Source organism: Aulonocara stuartgranti (assembly GCF_965226115.1).
Source record: "Aulonocara stuartgranti genome assembly, chromosome: 22".
Taxonomy (NCBI): Eukaryota; Metazoa; Chordata; class Actinopteri; order Cichliformes; family Cichlidae; genus Aulonocara; species Aulonocara stuartgranti.
The window spans coordinates 23,290,207-23,313,018 of NC_138957.1; the positions used below are offsets into that span (position 1 = coordinate 23,290,207).

The window sequence follows — 22,812 nt, forward strand, 5'->3', positions numbered from 1 at the left end:
CGGTGGTGTAGGGTCCTGATTACTCCAAGTTTGTGTTCCAGAAGGTGATGGGAGTCAAAGAGGAGGTACTGGTCCGTGTGTGTGGGCTTCCGGTAAACTTCGATGTTGAGTTTGCCGTTCTCTTCAATGTGACTCCCCACCATTTGACCTTAGAACTGAAGAAGCTTCTCGGATGAGAGGTGAAACATCTTCAAGCAACTTAAAGAAGTCCAGACGCTTTTCTTTGCAAGCTCCTTTGACTACGATGACCTGAATGACTGAGAACCTTCACAGACATGTGAGGTTTTATGTTTACTGACCACAGATTTGTTCTGTGGTTGTCCTATTTTTTAAATAAATGCATCTCAAAGACCAAGATACAAAAATATATTTTATTTAGTTTTTGTATACAAACAAATGAGACGTACGTTAAAAAAAAAAAAGATAGGACCATCTGGTCGATCACTTGAAGCGAATGATCTCCTGAGTGGCCAGTCTGATGAGCTGGTTGAAGTCAAACTGGATGTACTTCCTCCAGTAACGTCTGTCTTTGCCGTAGGTTTGAGCCGGATAACACGGACTGCCTGAAACACAGGTTGGATTTATTTAGCGTTAGTTTATAGAAGTTTTTACTTCAACATCCACAGCTGATGGATCAAAGGCCAAACAGTGAAATTCATACATGAGAAATAAATCGCACTGTCAACTTCTCCTTAGTTAAATATCAATGCACAATTACTATTATTAGCTGTGTTTAACTGTGGCTAATAACAAAAGGAAGGCTAAAGATCAAGGTCTATAATTCTGGGAGGTGCTGGATAAAACTTATTTTAATAGAAACGTGCCACCTCAACCTTTTTTCAGGTTGACAGCCAAAGAATCCCAAAAGAGTAAAATAAAATTCAAATGTAGGAAAATGTGAGAGCGATTATCCCTGTATCTGCGGTTATTACACTCTTGCATAAATCCAGATTCAGGTTAGTGTCAGACTGTACAGCTGAAACCCTAATGGAGGTCTTCATAACTTTCTCGTCTACATCACTGCACTGGTATCCTCTTTGGTATGTTCAGAAGTCAGTTGCCAGAGATCTTACCTGCATCAAGTCAGATCCTATATCTTCTTTAAAAATCCTTCTCCTCACTTATCAGAACTTCTCCTCCCCTACACCCCATCCCAGACTCCGAATTCTCCTGATAAAGTCGTGCTCTCGAGTCCCCACAGAAAGTCTTCAGTCCTTATGTGGGGACTGTTCCCATCTGGGATTTGTAACGCCCCGGCTTTGGAAATTTCAACAAGTAGTTAAAATGTCACCTGTTCACGAGGTTTTTTGTCTAAACGCTTTGGGTTCTTAAAAAGATATGTTATAAACATCATGTTCTTTCTGAGAACTTATATAAATTAAAGATAAAAGATAAGTGTAAGGAGGGAGTTAGACTTTTGAAATAAAGAGCCCATTGGTCAGCTGAGAAGTGAACATGTGATTAGCTGAGCACAGTGAATCTCAAACTGTTTGGCACTTCCAACGCAAGTCATCTCCCGAGCCCCCAAACTTCTCAGCTCCTTATTTTCTTAGCTATTTATCCCAGTTTACAGTTGTAGTGAGGAGGGAGTCCATCCAGTACAACATACAGCCTGAACACACTGACAGGTCAACACAAAGGCCTCTCAAAACCTTTTTTCTCTCTTTTTTTACATAACACATAAGTAATTTCGTTCCATGCCTTGACAGATAATCTATAGCAACAATTTTCTGACGCTATCTAGCTTATGTTTGTACACTTTGAACTATTAAAATCTCAGCAAAACTGAAAAGTCCTAAATTAGCTCTCTAACGACCTCTAGAGGTTTATAGGTTCACTGCTTTGGAGTTGATGTTCTGACAAACAAAAAAAATCTGTGACCAACTATTCACAGCAGACAGGCTTCAGCTTTTTTAAGTTGGATAATTTGGTGCCATTTAAAAGGATACATTCTGAATATGTGTAAAGGTGAATGTAAACAAGCAAACACCTCCACATTTATTGTAAAGCATGAAGTACTTCAGTGAGAAGGGTTGGAGAGAAAAATGTTCTGGTCCAAAAAAAGAAAAAGAAAAAAAACTACCTGCGCTTATGCAGGTAAATGTGTGTGCGCATGTGCGTCCTCACCTATGCCATGGAAGATACGAGCGACAGCCCTTCCAGAAAACTTCTCGTCACTTCGGTTGGAGAGGAAACTTCTGATGTCGGCTCTGATTTGATCCTCCCAGTCCAACAGCTAAAACATACAGAGGTAAGCCGAATCGTTCACAGACTTCACGTTAACTACAACTCCTGAAAAGTTTTCTACATTATTTGTCTTTGTAAAACCTTATATTTGTCGAGCTCCTCGAGATCAAAAGGTTTGAGAGCGTGGTCCCCGTCCCGCCTCTTATCAAAGTACTCAGACAGAAGGCTTTTTAACTGCAAACTGCGGCTCTCGTCCAGATCGTCTACACAGGACAGTACGCTGCAGAAGGCAACACTGAAGCACAGCAAACACAAAGTCAAACACCAAAGCAGACAGAGGGTAACTGCACGCAAAAAGACAAACGGTCAAAGCTAGCCAATACTGGAAAACAGGCTAGATCTTATTTAAGAATGTGTTTGTTTTAATTAGTGGATAATCCATAAAATCAGCGGATAATTAAAAAAGCTTAGCGTACCTCTTGAAGGCCTTAAAACAGGCCGTCAGCTGGTACAGCTGCGTTCTCTCTTGGTCCTGCACTCGTTTATGGAGGAACTGACAGACTCTGTCTATCTCCTCATCGCTCAGGTCGCCATAGGAACGAAAGTAGAACGAAGGACTGGAGAATTCGACGAGGACGCCGCTACGTCCCCCAGCTGAAACAAAAGCATTTTTGACTGATTATTTCTACTGCAGCCCAGCAGGAAAAGAAGGGAGACATCCAACAAGCATCTCACAGAACTAAATTTAGACTCAAGGTTAGACCCTAAAACCACAGAGGGTCGATCAGAGAGTGACACTGACGTTAGAAGGCAACAGGGCATCCCTACATGTATAAGCAAGTTGTACTTTTTATGGGCTTTTAGTAAAACTTTAAATTAAACTACACTTGCAAGGAAAATACATATAAAAGGTCAGATTGTCTTAAGAACACAAACTGATGTCAGGAAAATTGTAGGTACAGTAAAAGTATCTATGGCAGCCCGTTTCCGCCTCTCATACTCTCAGTGATGTGAGACCCTTCTGAACCGAATTCAAGGCAGCTTAATACTTTTTAAGGTCTTCTATTACTAAATGTATGTTAAAGACATTTTCAGACTTTATAAGGGCTGAGATCCTCCCTGAAACATTTTCCATGGCGACTGCCTGGATTGTTATTGCTGTGAATGTGTGGATACTAAATCGATACTAAATGAAAACAAAGCAAACATGAACTCATGAACAAACCTCTATCGGTGCTCCACTGCAGCTGCCTGAGTCCTCTCTTCACGAGAGGGAGCTGCCATCCCATAGTGTCCGCGACCTCGACAACATCAAACTCAAGCTGGTCGCACTGCTCCACCCGCTCGCCCGCCATCCGCCGCCTGGCCAACACCACAGCGATCGGAGGACAACTGCAGAGAAAAGACAAGTTTAAGACGTCTTAACAGTAACATTACAATCACAGACGCACACGTTCATGTGCCCGGCCAACGTTGTCATACATTTTAGTGATTTTCTGGAGCTGCCTCGGCCCATCGTAGCAGCTGACTTTACACACAGACAGAGCGGGGTGGAGCAGCTCCACGAAGCGCTGTGGGTGCAGCTCCAGATAGCAGAGCAGCGTTTCCACACCTGGAAAAACATAAAAAATGTTAAAATTTCAAAAACACTGGGAGTAGTTGTTGTTTGCTGGATTTTAGAGTGTTTCTTGGGAAATTTAGGTTGAATTTCTGTAATCTACACGATTTGTTTTGTTCTGTTAAACCAGATAAGAATAAATACGAGTGATTTTATTAGATGGTTTTCTTATTTTAATGCAACGTTTGCTCCAGTTGTATCATTTTATTTGTTTTCTAAATTCATCTGTTTGAGCGTAATCTGGTCATCAAACTGTTTTGGCTTTAGCTTTTTGGCCTTTTGCTTTCAGCGGATTCAGCGCACGAGCCACTAAACAACCTGCGTGGATGAGATCAGGCTTAAATTCTGTCTTAACCTCGAGTCAGAAATAATTTTTAAAATGTTTAAAGATTTATGCTAATGTGCTTTCCGTGTACAAATCAGCCTACACCTGTTCATTTTACTGTCTTATCAATCAATGTGATTTTTTTAGTGTACGTTTCCACTCACCTTCCTCCGTGATGTCCAGAGCCTCGATGGTCTCTTGGATGGGAATCGCTCTTTCGTGCGTGTGACAGACTCGCTCTCTGGGCCAATCACAGCGCTCCTCTTCTTGGTCCCTCTCCCGGTTATCTCTCTGGTCTTCTGTCTGTTTTTTCATCTCATCCTCATTTCGTTCCTCTCTTTTATCGTTGTCTTCTCGGATGGCTAGCCCAGCAGAACTGAGATCTGATTCCTTGCAGTAAAAATAGTCATATTACCAAAAAAAATTATGTACTAAAAAAGTAATTATGAAATTAGCATTTCATTATTTTTTTGTTTAAATTTCTCTATTGTGTGAAGCGATCAGAGACCAGTTCCCACTTTACTTACAGGTGCAGCAGCAGGTTGTGATTCATCTTTGTCTGACATGTCTTGCTGAGCAGAAGAATTCATGCTGCTCTCCTGATCGCACACATCCATCACCTCCAACAGCTCAGAGTCTTCAACATCCTACACAAACACACAGACACACAGTCCTTTACTTCATAGAAAGTTTGAGTTCTACAGACAAAGACATTTCTTCAGGCTAAAACACACTCACAGACAGACGAAGGAGGAGTTACCTTGAAGAGTTCCTGCTGTTTCTGGTGTATCTGTTTACATTTGCAAGCTGGGAAAACTTTCTGCACCAGTCTTTTCACCGTATAGTAGTCCACTGTGTCTGCGTAGATATGGCGACGGAGCTCATGGAGGTCTCCACCCTACAATCACACACAGAATGACATGATATTATTCGTATATGCAATATACACTCACTGGTCACTTTATTAGGTTCACCTGTACTGCTCCTTGTCAGTCCAAATATCTCATCATCAGACAATCACACTCAACACGACAGCAACTCTATGCATTTTTCACATGCACACGTTCGGTTGGAACCTGCTGAAGTTCAAACAGAGCACCAGAATGGAGAAGAAAGATGATTGTTGGTGGTGTAACAGTGTGATATTTTCATGGCACATTTTGGACCTCTCATTACCCACTGAGAATCACTTAAACACTACAGTCTACATGTGTATTGTGCTGACCATGTCCATCCCTTTATGACCGGGAGCATCTCAACTCCTCTCTCTTACTTACACAAACATTTTATTACAAACTGATTGTGAATATGACAGAAGGTTCATGATTCCACTTTCTCTCTGGTTTATTTGGGGTCATTTTATCTACACCGACACAGAACGCCCCCAAAGATCATTATTTATAAAGTATTTAAAACGGGATTTGTTTGAAATTGCCAGCTGACATTGAGGAAGTTCATTTCTTAAGCACAGTCGACCATCACAACAAATGTGTACAAAGACCTATTTTTTCCAAGAACTGCAATCCCACTGCATCAGTACTGCTTTCTGTAACTACATCATTGACGTCAGTAATGAAGAAAGTAATCACAATTTTAAGACTCACCTCCGGGTCCAGGAAAAGGTGACAGTGAGCCGGCTCTCCATCTCTTCCTGCCCTCCCAATTTCCTGAACGTAACTCTCAAAACTCTGTCAACAAGAAAAACAGGATAAGATGCCCCAAAACAGACTAAAAGAGAAAGTTAAAAAATATTTAATGTATTTTCAAGTCCAGTATGAGGAGACACGAGTCAGGATAGATCCGAGCACTGCCCACCTTAGGCATGTTGTAATGGATGATACCACGAACGTCAGATTTATCCAGGCCCATGCCAAACGCCACTGTGGCCACCACGATCCTGAGCTCTCCGCACATGAAGTTGTTCTGCACGCGTCGCCGCTCTGACCCCGACAGGCCGGCGTGGTACGATTCAGCCTGCCATTTCAGTGGTTTACGAATCTTCTTCCGAGCTAAATACATAAAGGACAAAACCACAAAGTCATGGAGACTGAAGGAAATAGACTTCACCTGTAATTAATGTTATCTTAAGTTATGTACCACAGATTTCCATAACACAGCATAGGCTCCACATACATATTTCACTTGTTCCCCCGCCATATCAACTCTCTCCTTACTAGTTTTTAATTAATCACATTTTTAAAAAACACTTACCCAGTTCTTTCTTTCTCTGCCCTACAGGGTTGTTTTCTGACCGACTGCTGCTGCTGCTCTTCTTGTTTTCTTTTAACAGCACCCCTTGAAGGCAGGTTCGGAGAAGTGCCGCCACACGCACCGTCTCCTCTCTTCTGGTGCAGTAGACGATGATCGAGTCAAGACAACCAAACCGATCACCTTTCAACAAGGAGACTAAAGCCTAAGACGACAATTGCACACATTGCAAACTCATTTTAGTAAGAGAAGGACTCTTGGATCTAGAACTACTAAAAATCCACAAATAAATGTCAGTCAGGACACAAAAACACTCATTTGACCTGATCCTTTTCTCTATCCGTGGACACAGAAAGATTCAGGTTTGGAGGCACAGCTGCAGATCTGACAGCAATGCCGGCTTGATCACTGATTTCCAGATGTTTAGCAATGTCCAGAGCAGTGGACAGAGTGGCTGTAGCTGTGAGTCCTAGCAAGCATCGTACTCCCAGACGCTCTCGTAACACCTACAAACAAGCACTGTATTAAAGACTTAAAGAGATAATCAAGAGTGATACCACTGTTCTAAAGAAGCCAGTTTACATAAATTTGACAGAACTTTTTACTTGTTTCAAACTGGAAAGTTCAACACAGTGAGTTGTTTGAACAAGTAGCAGAATTAACATCACTTGTGTTAGAGTACAATTATCTCCAGAAATCATCAACCCACCTTGCAGAGTCTTAGGTAGCAGGGTCTGAAGTTGTGGGACCACTCTGAGACACAATGAGCTTCATCTATACAGGCGAAGGCCACAGGAGGGAGCTCCTGAGCAGAAGGAAGACACCCTGAACCTGAACCTCCTCCCCCAACAAGGGCTTCTGGAGAGAGCAGCAGCAGACATACCTGGCCTGACTTCACCTGGAAAAATAGCAGGAGGTGAATACAAGGTATGAACGGAAAATAATCAATGATATAGTAAAGTTTCAAATAAGCATAGAAGTCAATTAATTCACGCCTGAAATTAGAAGATAAGGTGCTGTAGAAGTCGGCAAATCGCAAGCAGAAAGATGAGGAGGGACAAACTACACATTTTGACTTTTTGTGGAGAAAACAGCTGTTACTTCTGTGCAGAGGTGTGCGAGCATATGGAGCTGGGACCACATCTGCACACACCTTGATCTGACTGATTTGAAATTCCAACTCTATCTGATTTAAGACCATATGTGGATATTTGTATTCACACTGGCATAAAAAAGGGCATCTGAGTGTCGCAGAATATTTAAAAATAAAATAAATAAATATGTTTGTATGACTAACTATCTTAAACCATTTATTTGCATCCCAGCCAAAGAACTGAGACTGCAGGAGAAGAAAGACTTGCATCTAGTGTGACTGGATTCATGGATCCAATAAGAGGCTGTTCATTTTTCAATGACATTAACAAAGAAGCTGTAATCAACGTGGCTCAGTCTCACTCATATCTTATTCTTGATGCACTTCCTTTTACCTTTTCTATCGCTGCTTCTCGCTGTTTCATTGTCATATTGGAGTGGATACAGGCCGCCTTCAGCTTGGCTGGCAGGCCAGACAGCTGCACAGAAACACAAAAAGATATTCAGCAAATACATTCTCAACTCTATCATTAGTTTAGAGAAATTAGATTTGCTCTGTGCCTACAGCCATCAGGTGTACAAGTGTTTACCTGGTCGTCCATTAGAGAGACGAGAGGCGATATGACCAGAGTGATGCATTTGGATCTCTGAGCATAGAGGTAAGCTGGGAGCTGGTAGCACAACGATTTGCCCATCCCTGTTGATAACACTACGAGGGTAGACAGACCTAAAGGTGGAAACACACAAACATGTACAGAGAGATTGTAAATTAGCAAATGAGTGTGTGCAGATGAGCTCATGAGTGTGCTCACTACATACCCGACAGGATCCTCATGATGGCTTCCTCCTGTCCTGGTCGAAATGACTGATAGCCAAGATCTCTTAGAGCCGAATAAACATCTTCATGTGTTTCTTAATATAAAGAGAAAAATCAGTTCTTAGGCCAGTGTACTGTATGTCTATTTTTCAGATTTCATGAGATCAGTGTGCAGTCCTTACCCTGGACTTTTCCATCCTCTGTGAGCTCATAAAGCGGCTCCATGGGTGGAGGAGGAGGAGGTCGTTCATAATCGGGGCGAATCACATTCAGCAGCACTTCATCTTTACGCTTACTGTCCACTTCCTTTTCCTGATCATTCTGCTCCTCTTTAAAAGTGGATGCTGCCACTGGAACACACAAACGCATCAGGGTCTAAACGCGCACGACTTAGGAACACAAAACATCTGTATTTGACAGCTTTGTTACTTAAAACAGCTCAAATTTAAGCTCTAAAAATAAATGTGCACAAATTTACATGAACAAAGTGTTAAAAACTTTTTTCCATTAATGAGCAGATGTAAACATACACCTCCAGTCTATGTGTTAGCTGTAGAAAACATAAGGTTAATAACTGCTCTTATTGTAAAGTAAGAACAGTTATTAACCAGATAAAAGATAAAACTAAATTTCACATAATGTCATGAATATGATGCACAAAGTAAAACTTAAACAGTGCATTTATGACACTGGAACTATGCAGTCATGCATAAGCCGACTAGTTCTGTCAGAGAGCGGCATGCAATCAAGTCAACAGATGTACCCTGTGGCTGAGGTTGTAGTGTCCCAGTTGCCCTGGCAACTTCCTCCAGGGTGGGTAATTCAAACGGCTCCTCCTCAACCGCCTTCTCGTCAGCAACAGGAGGTGGAGGGGCTGCAAAACATATCAAAACTTTTAACAGACCTGTGATGCTGATTTCCAGCTCTGAAACTTTATTTTTGGACTCTAGCAGAGCAACTCCGTCATCCTTCAGATAAAAGACGAACTGAAGGGCGTCGCTGGAGCTTTGAAGAGAGCTCTTCTCTCTTTACAGCCACCCTCCCTACAAGTAATCTTTTTGCTAACTGACTTCCTCTTACTATGGGTGTGACTGCCGTGTTGACGACACTAAGGACTGTCTAGAGCATTCTGAAGGAATCACAACAAGGTGAGATATGCGTTTAATAATAGTTATTGTTGTTCCTGCATCACCTCGCCCTTTGCAGTCAATAGCCCAGTGTCCGGTCCCTCCACATTTGTAGCAGGTGTCACCCTGTCGACTGAGGCCCCCTCTGAAACCCCCTCTGAAGCCCCCCCATCTTCCTCTGCCAAAATATCCCCCACCTCCACCGAAACGCTCTCCCTTCAGCTGGAACTTCTGCATGTACAACTGCAACACCAAGAAGACATTTATGACACCAAGAAAATATAAAAAATGCATTTTAATTACTCAGTTTGTATTATAACAAGGACGTGTTATACATGATATAAGCATAAACTCTTTGAGAAAGTGTGCGCTTCTTCTCACTTCTTTTTGATATGTAAACCTAAAAAAATAGGCCTTAAACTTTCATGCACAATGATAACCACACACACACACACAAACAAATAAATAAATGTAATATACCTGTCTGCGCAGAGCAATCCCTCTCAGGGCATAGCCTTTGACATGAGATTTCTTCTTCAGGTTTATTTTCACAAAGTTACCCTCGGCTCCTTTTGCGACTCTGTTAAAACAGGAAAACAAACACATGTAGAAACCTTTCAAAGACATTCTGCTTTCCTCACATGCACTTTGTCCTACCTGGCTCTAGCAGACTGTGCCCGATAGATTTTGTTAACTCCAAATTCTTCTTCTATGTCTCCAAACAAGTTCTCTTGGGGCATCTAGACAGAAGCAAAGCTACATCAGATAATCTTATATAAGCTTAAAATAAGACATACAATGCACCCTCCAAATCCCCCCTTGCCTTTTTTGGTCCCTTGGTTTCTTCCTCTCCTTCACCCTCTCCATCACCTTCTTTTCTCTTGCTTCTCTTTTTCTTTCTTGCTCCTCCGTGAGCTGAGCTGGGGCTAACGTCAGAGCTCTCCTCTTTCTTTCTACCACCTCTCCGTCTCTTTTTTACTCCTCCTTCTTCTGTAGTGTTTCCCTGCGTGTCACCCACTTCTCGCTGCCTCTTCTTCCTCCTATTTTTTGAAGCTTTAGTTTTTGGACTGCTTTCATTGTCATCATCAGCTGTTATATGTGATGTCTGCCCTCTTTCCATCTCCTCCTGTCCCTTCCTTTTCTCTTTGCCAACCCCTTCTTTCTTGCTTTTTCCAGAGTTTGTAGCACTAGTAGTGACTATTTTATCCCCTGTTACACTCTCAGACTTTTTACCTCTTCCCATTTCTAATGACTCCTGTCTTTCTCTCTCTATATCCATCTCTTCCTTTGCTTCTCTTTCGACTCCTTGCATTTCCCCTTTTAATTTTTCTCCCTTTTCTGCCATCCCTCGTTGCTCCACATTCATCTCCTGGTTGCCTGCTCCAGGCTTCTCCTCTGCTCCCATCTCTCCAAACACCTGACACCTCTCTAGCCACTTCCTGTCCACAAGGCTCAGCCTGCTGGCAGGAGAAGGCCTTGCTCCAAGGCCTCTGCCTCCTCTGAAACCTCCACAAATCTGTGGACTTCCGTTAAAGCCAATTACACTTTCACCACCTGCAGAATCGGTACCTCTATTCTGAGTTTTTGATGTTTCAGCATTTTCTTTTACATCTCCTAAAATGCCTTTAGTTTCACTTCCCATAGTTCTGGCTCCTACTTTTGAAGCCCCTAAATTTCGCTCAGGGGATAAGGATGACAACAGGGTGGAGGATCTGATGGGAGAAGGACTTAAAGCAGAGGTAGTGAATTGTGAACTAGTGTCTTTGCCAATGCTACAGCTACCAGCAGCATCTGCAGCTTCATCATTGTCCTGTCTGAACGTTTCAAATGGTTGAAACGGCTCTTCAGGCTCTGCTGGTTGGAGCGTCTTTGAAGCCAGAGATCCCAGGCAAGGATTCATTCTGTAAGCAAAGACGTGATAACAAGGAGGGCTCACATAAATCATCACAAAGTCACATTATTCAAGCTTTTTAAAGTGGCACAAGCAAAACAACTACTTAGTAACCATCTTGCTTGAACACTCAAAAGTAAAAGACGATATTGGATTCTCCAATATCCAAACTGCTTTATTTTGCAATTCATTCATCCTAATAGTAGTGTTAAAAACAAAAGCAATCAAATTTTTATAATAAAAATGAGAGAAATAGTATCTCGGGTATAAATTAAAATTAATTCCTTTTCCTTATTTTCTGGTTATATATATAAGTAATCCATATGAGCTAAAAGCTTTCACAAACTGAAAACCATCACTAAATTAAAGTCATTTTTTTCATTAAAGGATTTAGAAACAGTTATCCACGTCTATGTTATCTTTTCTATTCTTGTATAAAGGATTTCCAACTTTCACTCTCCCTTTCTTAATTCCAAATACAGCTGCTCGGCTCTTAAGAAAGAACAGCACATCACTTTGGTCCAAAAGTAAATTAGCATCTATGCTCACAAAATAACTTACTTATCACTGAATAACACTTATTGTTAACATGAAATGAAATTATTTTCCTTGATCTAATTACCTTGGTGAAAAGGGACTGAATTCAGAGTCAGTGGTTGTGGTCTTGGCAGTGGCAGCAGGAGAAGTGACGCTCTTTGTTCTTATAGTTTGTTCATCTTTCAAGGAGTCCAGAGGTAGCCGACCAGGACGGTGCATTTTCTTCAGTGACACAGGCCTCTCCTTCATTAATAATAAATAAATAACAGCAGAACAAACACATTATTATATAATGGCTACTTTGGTAATTTCCTAATTTCAATATCTCATTAGTTTATTTTATTGTTTTCTGTCCACATGTAATCCAGGGAAATGATAGAAATCATTGAAAAAATTAGCCTTAAATTATTTCTATCATTTGCATTATCTTTGTATCACTAAACAACACAACATGTAGGGAAAATGAAATTAACTACCACTGGTTAATGTCATCATCCTCACAGATGGTCATCAACAAGTGAATATGGTCCTTTTGCAGGCAAATCAGTCTTAGCACAACAAGTTGAATTAGGTGTGGTGATTCTCACCTTACTGATTGAAGACAAGTTGTTTTTAAGCTTTAGGCCATAATACTGAGAAGACGCCTTCAGACTGTCTCTGTCCTGGGATGTCAGTTTGGGAGATGATGTCGGCAATGCACTGCGGTTCAAGTGGGAACCCCAACAGTCTGACTCCTTCATAGACAGAGACAGAAAACAAAGCAACAGCCTCATTGAGAGATTTGTTCAGATATGTTAGATATTTATTACATTTGAGATTAAAACACAAACGTCAGACAACGATGGACACAGAGAGCCTCCTCATTACCTTTTGGCTGTGAGTATGCCCATTGGCGGCCTCATTGCTGTTCTCTTTGGCTTGTTTTAAGCTGCGGTATTCTTTATACAAGTCTGCAAGGAAGACACCAAATAAATAATAATCTTCTTCGCTTATTTACACTACAGCTGGAAATTCATACTGATGGCGAGCACTCACTTCTGGTCTCCTCTGGAGCCCGATCAATGTCCTCCTGAAAAATGTACCATTCAGCGTTCATAAACAATAATACTAAAACAGGTAGCATGCTAACAAAGCTCGTTGTTGTTAACAGTTAACTCACCTTGTTGGGTTTTCTCTTGTGCTCTTTGACAAACCCCTGCTCCCAGTTTTTCAGCAAAACTTTCACGTCATTGTAGCGATCCATGCTGAGGTGGACAGGGCTGTTTTCAAACTGCTGTCGGGAGTTTTTGTTATAACATTGGCGTTATTGTTCTTTTTTCAAAGAAAGTAGCAGCGTAAGCTTATATGTTTATCCTCTATTAGCTGCTTTAGCTTCTTCTCACTCCAATTAACATCTCTGCCAGTATGGCAGATGACATGAAGACATTTTTGTGAAGTATACAGTAACTATCAAAGCTCCTTCCGCTGTGTTGTTTACGATTTTCCCGCGCCGGAAGTCAGCTTGTGTTGCCAGGTTCTTTCCTGTATCCTCCGATCCCACAAAATTGCTTTTTTGGTGTCAAACTATTGAGTTCAAGTATTATTTTTTTTAATCATTAATGATGAAATGAAAATATAGCAATGAAACAACAGCGCCTTCAATACATAGCTGTGAAGCACGTACATTTATCTTGCAAAACGTCAAATTTCTTAAAACTCGTCACCTCATTTGTCAAGCAGGCACTTCCGCTTAGTTTTGACCCGCCTTCATTAAAGAGACATGGACAGTTTAAAAGGACTCAGCTCTTTGATCTATGCCTGTTTATGGGATACATTATACTGTAAACATGAAATTTCTATAAGATGCGCATTTTGTTATTATAATTGTCAGGACTTCAGGCATATAAAAAAAATAGTAATAATGAATTAATGCGATGTCTCAAAGCAGACATCAAGTGCTACTGGTTTAAGTAACTGACCCTTGTTTGTTTCACAACTCGTTTCACCACAGTGGCAAGTTTACTTTTATTGTTCATTTATAGCTAATATATCAGACTGAATTAAAGAATATAAAAGAATATATGTCTGAACGTCTTCATAAGTTCTTGTATAACATTTACAACGCTCTCCTTCCTGCATCTTCTCCTTCTCTCTCTCTAAATTAATTTTTTTCCTGCAGGATACTTACCTGCACCTTTATTCTTTAGTAAATTTTGACTTCTATCATTTCAGTTTTTAGACAGGATTCATCTAGAGGAGGGCTGCTTCATTACAAACTATTTCATTACTTCATTACAAACAGCTCATCTCCTCTGTGTCCAGAGGAACACAAAACACTACTTTACCATCAAATCCTGACCACATGCGTAACAACTAGAGTCCAGATAGAGAGGCAGATTTTTTTGATTTTTTTTTTTTTTGATTTTGATTTTGTTTTGTTTTTTGTGGACCTTATTGTCACATTGTATGATGAACCTCATCTGAGGTCTAACATTATTCCTCCTGCAGCTCCATTTCTTCTCTCTCTCTTGCTGCCTCCTAACATGCTTTCCGCCTTCTCTTTCCTCTTGTCTTTGGAAAACAGCATCACAGTTTCCACGGACACCGTATTGGCCAATATCACCAAGGTGGTTGTTGTTAATCCTAAATGATCCAGTATGGAAGTCTCATTATTTATGAGCTTGATATTTCCTGACACAACCATCTCCATCGCCAAATAGTACCAGCCTTTGGTCATGCTGCTATCACTGATGCCTCAATCACATTTGACAGCTTCTAAATTAAGCTTATCAACATTTTACCCTGTTATAGTCGGTTATGATGGTAAGCAGTGCACTGCATCAAAAGTACATCTTGTTACATTATGAAATGAAAAGAAAAACAACTCAAATAAAGTAAGAAAGACACATTTATTATCAGCAGGGTGTATAAAACCATTCATTGTGAAAGGTAAACCCACAAAGTTTATGGTCTGACATGAAGGACGAGCATATATTACACCTGTCATTATGAGACACCATCAAATCACTCCAGCAGAGAGACCTCATGGAAATATGCTCCCAGCAGCTTGACTCCCTGAATGTAGTTTGATCTGAAAATGGAGAAATAAAGCGATGATAATGGTTTATAATTAAAAAACTCACTTTACCTGTCATTAAGTTTAGAACAGAAATAATCTGGAGATGACAAACATGATCCTCTTCTTTTACTGCAATATTTCATCCATTTTATCAATAGTTCCTACTTGTTCCACATTTCAAAAGAAGTGAAACGGTGTGAGCTGTGACCAACCTGTTGATCTTTTCATTCTGAGAGTGAGCTCCATCATCAGAGGACCCTACAGGAAGCAGCATGACATTACGGCCTGTGGCCTCCTGGAAGGTCAGGGTGACCGGGATGCTGCCGCCCTCGCGAGTCAGATCAGGTTCAACCCCGAAGACTACAGCACAACGAGGAGGATAAGACTTTTTTCATCACAACAAAACTGGATACACTCCTATCAGTGAAAATATCTGAAAAAGACTTAAAAGGTTTCACAAAAACATGCATATAACAAAAAACTTATAAAATTTGCTTGTCTTTGTTTTTAATGTCCTGAAACATCTACCGAGGACAGGAGCTGAAACATGAAAAAATATTTTCCTCTTAAAGAAAAAGTATCAACATGTAAACTGTAAGAAAGTCAGTTGCACCATTGCAGGAGAAAGTGTTTTACACTTTTGCAATACAAAAAACACAGAACTGATTTAGACTTTTTAGCAAAATAAAAGAAATGGGGGAGATTGAGTGAACTCCCTCTTTAATCTAACAGCTTTTATCATTAAGTCCTTGTACCTGTCTTCATGGCCTTTCTCCCTGCCATGTAGTGTGGGTGGTTGAAGTCTGAGACCCAGGCTTTGGCCCCGTGGCCCATGTTCACTTTCAGTTTATTGGGGCTTCCCAGTTCAGCAAACTTCTTCTGCAGATGATCGATGACCTTGAAGAGGGGAAGATAACTTAGACTTGTTGGAGCTTTTATGCAGAAACAAACTGAAGCTAATCATGTGGCTACTTCCAAGTGGCCCACAGTCAATCCAGGTTCAGATTTAGGTAGTAAAACTTAACTAAATCTCTTTGTCATGTTAATTCAGAGTCAGTTTAAAAAAAAAACACTATGTGTGCAAAGGGTTGAACTGTATTAGGTAAGGCAAAAGAAAGTGACTTGATTGGTTGGTTTGCCTGTATATTTTAATGCTATGATCTGTGATATTGGTTTTCTGTCTAAATAAACTTACCTTCATTCACATTAAATCCCTCCACAGTTTTTTACTACATAATATAATATATTCATAATATTTCTCAATTTTATACATTGCAGTTTGTTTCACGGACTTCTTAAAAAAAGCATGGCTAAGCAAATCATCTGAGCAACAAATTACCAATAAGTGGCAGAGATACAGAGCGACTTCTGCTACATTATTTAGGTGAGTGCTATATGCCATCATTGTTACCTATCACATTGTTTACCTGCTTCTCCACAACTTTGGGATCCATGTCAGGCACAAGGCGGATGGAAAACTTGCCGATGACCTTGCGAGGAATAACCGTCTTGGCTCCTGCTTCAGAGAAAGCCCCCTCAATACCATGAAGGGAAAGAGAAGGATATCTCCAACGGTGCATGAGGATTTGTTCCTATGGTGGAAGAAATAAAGAACAATAGGTTCAAAAAGTGTGAATGACCCAAAATTAAACAGCACATTTCCACCAATGAGTGATGCGAACAACATAAATAATTTCTTTGCCTTTGTGTCATGCAGCAGCTGGTCAACCCCCACATCTTTACAGTACTCATCCAAGTCAAAGTCGATCTTCTCGTACAGCTTTTGCTCCTCTGCTGTCAGAGGCGCCACACTGTCATAGATCCCAGGAACCAAAATCTTACCCCTTTTGTCAACCAGGGAGCCTGTGCAGGAAGTCACAAACACATGATTAAAACTCTAAACTGCTGTAAAATAAGGTCGGTGAGACCAAAAATCACAATTATCAGCTTCACTTGCCCATAAGTGCGATGAGGTCGGTCATGGCCTCATGAACAGAGCCACCAAACACCCCTGAGTGCAAGTCCTTTTCAGCACACTCCACCTTGAGGTTGGAATGTAAAACATTATTTTAAAAAACACGAAAAGCTCAAGTATGCCCTTCTGATAATAAAACACTGTCCCCACCCCCCACCAACAGTAATCCAACAGGACTTCACCTGAAGGAAGAAATAGCAGATTCCTCTCAGGCCGTAGGTGATGCAGGGTTTGTTCTTGCCCAGCCAGTAGTTGTCAGAGATGCAGATGTAGTCCACGTCTTTAAAGAAAGTGTCCTTTCTAGAAAACACAAGATCATCCAGACCCTCAGATCCAGATTCTTCCATCCCCTCGAAGCAGAATTTGATGTTGATGGGAAGGTCCTGCAACAAGAAGAGAGATACATAAGAAAAAAATTCAGGCTCATTTTCTAGAGTTGAAATAATCTCTTGACAACAAACGATCTGCAGTGGTGTACTTTAACACAGGAATAGAATAGAATAGAATAGAATAGAATAGAATAGAATAGAATAGAATAGCACTTTATTATCATTGTACATGTACAATGAAATTGTGGGTGCTCCACTGAATAAATGTGAATAGCAGGTAGCAGGAATGCATGTTTAAAAATAAATACTGTACATTCACCAGCTGGGATTTATTTGTTCTGACTAAACACCCATTAATGAAATTCCTGCTATAGATTTACTCTAATTATCAGAAGATCCAGAGAGCCATATCAGAAAGCACCAAGTAAGGAAAAACTCAACAGATCAAGCTAAAATCATATTTTTAAAATGATACAAATGACCCACATATCCTTTTAGAATAGTGCTGTATAGTAGCTATTCTGCTTTATCATCACTGTACAAAAACAAAATAAAAACCTTGATAAGAAGTAATGGTATACATTTTCAGATACTGGAATAAAAATTCACACCTCAATATACTCCTGTCAGTAATTTCAATTTAGTTTTCAAACAAGCCCATCTTAGCATGTCAGGCCACAGGGTTGATTCTTTAGGACACACTAAAATATCATATCATCTTTAAACTATCTAAACTTGAAACACCTTTTGTTGGCCAGCTTAAATCTGGCAGTAACTGTACCTTTCCGATCTTCTGATACGCTTCAATGCAGTTAAACCAGGCCAACACTGGACCCTTGTCATCAGTAGATCCTCTTCCATAGAGCTTACCTACAAAAAGAAAACTTTGTTTCAGTTTCAAGGTTTTAATGAGAAATTATTGGCATTGAAAAATGTTTCTAAGGTTATGTTTATTACATAGTCAGCACACCACAGGCCCTGATTTTAAACTTGGAGGTTAGGGTTAATGATATGAAATCCTTGTTTATGATACAAAAAATGATCTGCATGATATGCAGCAGGTTTTGTAAAATGTGACATAAGCAGCACTAACACAGCTGAGCAGGCAGGAATGAGACAGGGGGAAGAGGATGTGGCATTTTGTGTCATCTGACTCTCACCAGAAAACACATAAGACCATGTGTGCTCAATTTTCTAGCTGGAAAAAAAAAACCTGTCCTACCTGTCCCATCAAAAAAGTTTGTTTAAATGCAAATATGTACTGAAATGATGCAACATATGTAAGATCTAAAAAAGCAGCAAAAAATGGTTAGGTTACCTTGTGCTACACAGTATTAAAGAGTCCGTAAGATCGTGCTCAACAGAGTCAATCTGTGTTGTTTAACATAAAACAAAGAAGCCTTAAAGGGTTGAAATTATTCAGGTGCAGCTTTTGCATTACTGTGTGGAGCATAACAAAGCATAGACACCAATTCAGGAATGCTGCAGTGACTTAGTTATGTGCACAAACAAATGCAGTCTGTGAAATAAAGGACCAGTCATGACTCACAAAGGAAAACGCCTCACTTGAGCCTTTTTGCCGAGTGTGTTTCACAATTCTGTCATGTGAACCTTTGCACAATCTTTGAACCTTTGCTAAATGGAAGTGTTCGGTCAAGGTCTCAACCTTACCTCATATGATGGTAATGGCCCTTATCTTTTGTTTTCTTCACACCTTGGCTAATGTGATGCATGATTAACAACCCTCAGAACCTCCTGAGAAAAACTATTAGGGGTTAAATACCTGAGACACACAACCATTTGTTTTAGAATTGAAGAAGTCTCTTGGATGAGAGTTTAAAACTTAAAGAAGGCCAACAGCTTTCTTTTTTCATGTTTTTAAGACCCTTCTGTGACTCGTTTTGTGTTTCTTATCTTTGCTAAAATACATTCACCCAGTGTTCCCAGTCTACATAGTTAAGCTTGTTGATACCGTGTTTTCTCTTAGTTATGCTACCTTACAGGATTTACAAACCTCACTCCACACTTCGTCATCCTGCACTACCAACCTGCTGACTGGATTTGTTTTTTCGTTTTCTGTAATCTCAGTTAAGACCACTAAAACACCGAGTCCTCATCAGGTTATTAGAATGTTCTGATAGTAACAAACTGCCTTTATGCTGCTCTGAAAATTAATTCTTCTTCTTCTTTTAGTTTTGCCATCTATTCTATCTACAGGACAGTACTGTAGCTCATTTTTTTAGCCATATTTGATATTATAACTTTGCTAAACCAAAAACTACCCGGTGTAACTTAATTCTAATCTATTTTTACAAGCACAAAGTGCGTTCCAGCTGACTTCAGTTATTCATATAACTTTCCAGCTCAGAAAAATCTCCAGAGTTGTTTTGTAAAAGACCAAAAGTATTCTCCTCTTACCGTCTTTCTCCACCAGAGTAAAAGGCTCTGTGTCCCAGCCGTCACTGATGTTGGCTGGCTGAACATCAAGGTGCCCGTAAATACACACCGTCTTCTTGGCTGGGTGTGATCCTAACTGCCCCAGGATGATAGGAGGCAGGGTGATCTCCTCTCCTGAGGGAAGCTGCATGAATGAAACTTAATCTGAGTGACCGTTTAACAACAAGGTCCATTTATGGTGAAATTTAAGTAGAAAAGATAACGCAATATACAAATCATTAATGCATTAAGAAATGTAACCAGTGCAAGACCTTCTGCTTGCCAACGTCCACCAATTCCACAGTCCCTCCCAGTCCCTCTCGATGTCCTTGGCTGCCATCTCCATCATTTTTTTGATCTCCCCGCGCTTCTCAGGCCAAGCAGACACACTCTGGACACCCACCCACTCAGCGAGGCGCTGAGGACAATTACGAAAAAGGGATTTAAAGACATTAAAATGGGGTTTTTATAGAGATTTTATCTTTTTTTTCCTTTTCTTTTCTTTTTGTTTTTTACTATTTCATGCAGTTACTTGTTGCAAAAGAATGAGCCACAATGAGTTATTCTTAGGACATCAGACCCACAAAATTTGACTCGAGCAGCAGTTGTAATATCACTGATTCTTATCAGGAAAACTGGTTTTACAGCTGGAACTGTACTATAATCCCAGTTTAAGTGAAGGAATTGCAAATCTGTCCAGTTTTCAGTTAGCTCAATAAGCCATTAAAACAAGTGACAATCATGCAAAAAAACGTAATGATTAAGCAGCTGCACTATATTGTTTTTTCTGAGTGATCTTACCTGCACATACAGGTCCTGGTGGTCGTCCACATACTTGAAAAGTTCAGTGAGATGAGCCATTTTTGGTAGTGATGGGAGCTGAGGGTTAAACGAGCAGACTGGTGTGAGTCTACGTCTGGGTTTGTGCAATCTTATGAGAGGACAAACCCTTCATGCACGCATGCACTTCACGTAACCCAGATAGCAAGGAAACATTGAAACAATGTTTAGTCAATATCAGACGATGTCATTGAATCAAAGTTGAGGTGTGACGTTGACCTAATGTCACCCTTGCACCCTTTTAAAATATTGAAACAACGTCAGGTTTTGATATTGAATCAATGTTGAAACCTGACATTGATTCGACGTTATATTTTCTAATACTGTTGACATTGAAACAATGTCAGATTCTGATATTGAAACACTGTTGAGCTGTGGTGTTGATTTTCCACCTCTTTCGCACAGTTGCTTTTTATTAAAACAACAGTTAAATCATGACTGGAAATCTACCTTTCTTTATAGGTATTTTAACCAAAGTATGTAAACTCCTAGGCTGATAAACATGAAAGTCACCAGGCGTAAATCTGCAAACTGCCGCATTTGATTCCTAAAGAGCTATGAGCGGAAAAAGTGATAAGTCTTAGCATGGTGTGCCGTGTATCCTTTAAAACAAAATAAACATGGGGTTGATTTCCAGCCAAACTCGTTTCACTTCATAATTTTGCAGAACTATAGCTGCAGTCGATTGGAGCTGCAGGCTTTCAGAACCAAACAGTGAGAAAAAGCCAACACGTATGTGGCTTACATTACAAAGCTTTGCCATGAAATGACAATAAAATAGAATTCTCATTTCAGATCTGCACAGAAGGTTAAATATGGAATTTTATGGTCATAAATGACGATCAAATTGTGTCATGCTGAGTGAGAATCTGAAAATAAAAAATGAAATACTCACATCGTAATTTCCCACAGGTGTGCACTGAATGCCAACAATGGCAAGTGAAGTGAAAGTATCTCGGGTGTAATCGCTAAGCAAAGCGAAAGCAAATCACGTAGGTAACACTCCATAGCTAAGACCTTATCTAGCCCTCTCTGACAAATACGTTTCCTGGGCATGTCTGAACTGCAAAGGGAACCATTAAAATCTACCTGTCCCATAAAACAGACTTACTTTGTTTTTATTCCGGTGTTTCAGATTAACTGGTGTCACAGATTGACTACTGTTGGTCGAAGATATGTGTGCTAGACTTGCTTTTCAGGAGCCGCTAACAAACCAGGAGAATGCAGTCAATATTTCGTCTTTAAACATGCATTCGTGTGCTTGTTGTTTTTGTTTTGTTTTAGATTTGAAAAAAGAGTAAAGAGCACATGATTTTATCGGGAGACGCTAAACCCCAAAGAACAGGCTGAAGGTGTCTGCACTGATAGGTTAAAGCAGTGGTTCCCAAACTTCTTTTGCTAGGGCCCCCTTTAAAAGCATTTTTGTTCATGTTTTTAAGACCCTTCTGTGACTTGTTTTGTGTTTCTTATCTTTGCTTGTTAAAAATACATTCACCCAGTGTTCCTAGTCTACAAGTATCTGAACCACAGGTGCAAAAGTAAAGAAAACAACGAGGAAGGGGAAAAAAACAATTAAACAAATAAAAATAAACTGCAGAAAATTACAGGCTGCAATAAAATAAACCACTAAACTAACCATCTTTAAGGTTTAATTATTTTATTTTACGTGCCCCCTCCACTTTCAGAACCACTGGGTTAAAGTGTTTGATAAATGCTCTTACTGCCTTTGTTATGATTCCCACACACTTTTGTGTGATATAAAAAAAAACCACTACAGCACACTCAGAGTGGATGTTAGACTGCTCAACAATTTTGTGTTTCGAGTTTGGTGTTTAACACATCAGACACACCTCTGCCTGCAGCTGTCAATGTTTTCAGACTACTGCGTTGACGTCATGTTACCTTGAGCATACGGTTGTCACACGGCACGTCAAACTGTGACTATCACTAGTTAACCTGGGTGTGTTGGCTCCTGATTTATGTTGCAGAAACAGAGATTAAAGATCAGGCACAACACCTTTTGTTATGTTTTTATTAAAATAGTTTTATTGTTGTCTGAAGATAATATTGATACTACTGATGGTCAGATGAAGCCTCGAAGCTTTCTGTCCAATTGGTTAAAAACAGGTTTCATTCTCGAGACTTTATGTTCACACAACCCCACACCCCCTGCTGGTCAAAACCTTTATTGTCATTTCAACTATTTATCTTTACTCTTAACTGTCTTACAGCAGTGTCGGTGAGAATAATTATAGCCAAGTATAGAAATAAAAAACACTTTAATAATCTAATCCTTCTGTGCGTATGGTTCATTCATTTATTAATCTAGTAAGATCTTGGGTGTTGTTCCTGGGATCTGCTAGAGCCACTCA

General features: G+C 40.1%; 1 protein-coding gene and 1 pseudogene across 2 annotated transcripts; both read right to left on the reverse strand.

Moving 5' to 3' along the window:
• Positions 1–417: 417 nt before the first annotated feature.
• Positions 418–13,510, reverse strand: recql4 (RecQ helicase-like 4). The gene is made up of 28 exons (XM_082521417.1): positions 12,962–13,510; positions 12,838–12,871; positions 12,670–12,752; positions 12,390–12,536; positions 11,888–12,045; positions 10,198–11,275; positions 10,032–10,114; positions 9,855–9,954; positions 9,440–9,617; positions 9,011–9,121; positions 8,430–8,597; positions 8,250–8,342; positions 8,021–8,157; positions 7,826–7,909; positions 7,048–7,236; positions 6,662–6,844; positions 6,342–6,543; positions 5,946–6,139; positions 5,735–5,818; positions 4,891–5,028; positions 4,658–4,777; positions 4,295–4,520; positions 3,670–3,799; positions 3,413–3,579; positions 2,664–2,841; positions 2,329–2,482; positions 2,128–2,236; positions 418–563 (listed from the first exon to the last, which is right to left on the reverse strand). Exons 1-28 carry the CDS (start codon positions 13,043–13,045, stop codon positions 442–444), a joined length of 4,734 nt encoding a protein of 1,577 aa, XP_082377543.1. The 5' UTR covers positions 13,046–13,510; the 3' UTR covers positions 418–441.
• A 1,166-nt stretch (positions 13,511–14,676) lies between these two features.
• LOC309699471 (cytosolic non-specific dipeptidase-like) lies at positions 14,677–21,401 on the reverse strand (annotated as a pseudogene). Its single transcript, XR_014280804.1, has 12 exons — positions 21,336–21,401; positions 20,402–20,479; positions 19,873–20,018; positions 19,583–19,745; positions 17,946–18,034; positions 17,018–17,218; positions 16,818–16,902; positions 16,563–16,723; positions 16,288–16,452; positions 15,616–15,757; positions 15,073–15,220; positions 14,677–14,872 (listed from the first exon to the last, which is right to left on the reverse strand). The product of XR_014280804.1 is annotated as a cytosolic non-specific dipeptidase-like (transcript).
• Positions 21,402–22,812: the final 1,411 nt, after the last annotated feature.

What these genes read in the sequence shown, in the direction of transcription:
- recql4 (XM_082521417.1), bottom strand. Translation starts at nt 13,045, where the DNA reads ATGGATCGCTACAATGACGTGAAAGTTTTGCTGAAAAACTGGGAGCAG. An exon ending in ACTTGTCTTCAATCAGTAAG is followed by an intron (nt 12,046 to 12,389) that starts GTGAGAATCACC and finishes TTATTAATGAAG; the next exon opens with GAGAGGCCTGTGTCACTGAA. An exon ending in TCCATTACAACATGCCTAAG is followed by an intron (nt 5,819 to 5,945) that starts GTGGGCAGTGCT and finishes TCTTGTTGACAG; the next exon opens with AGTTTTGAGAGTTACGTTCA.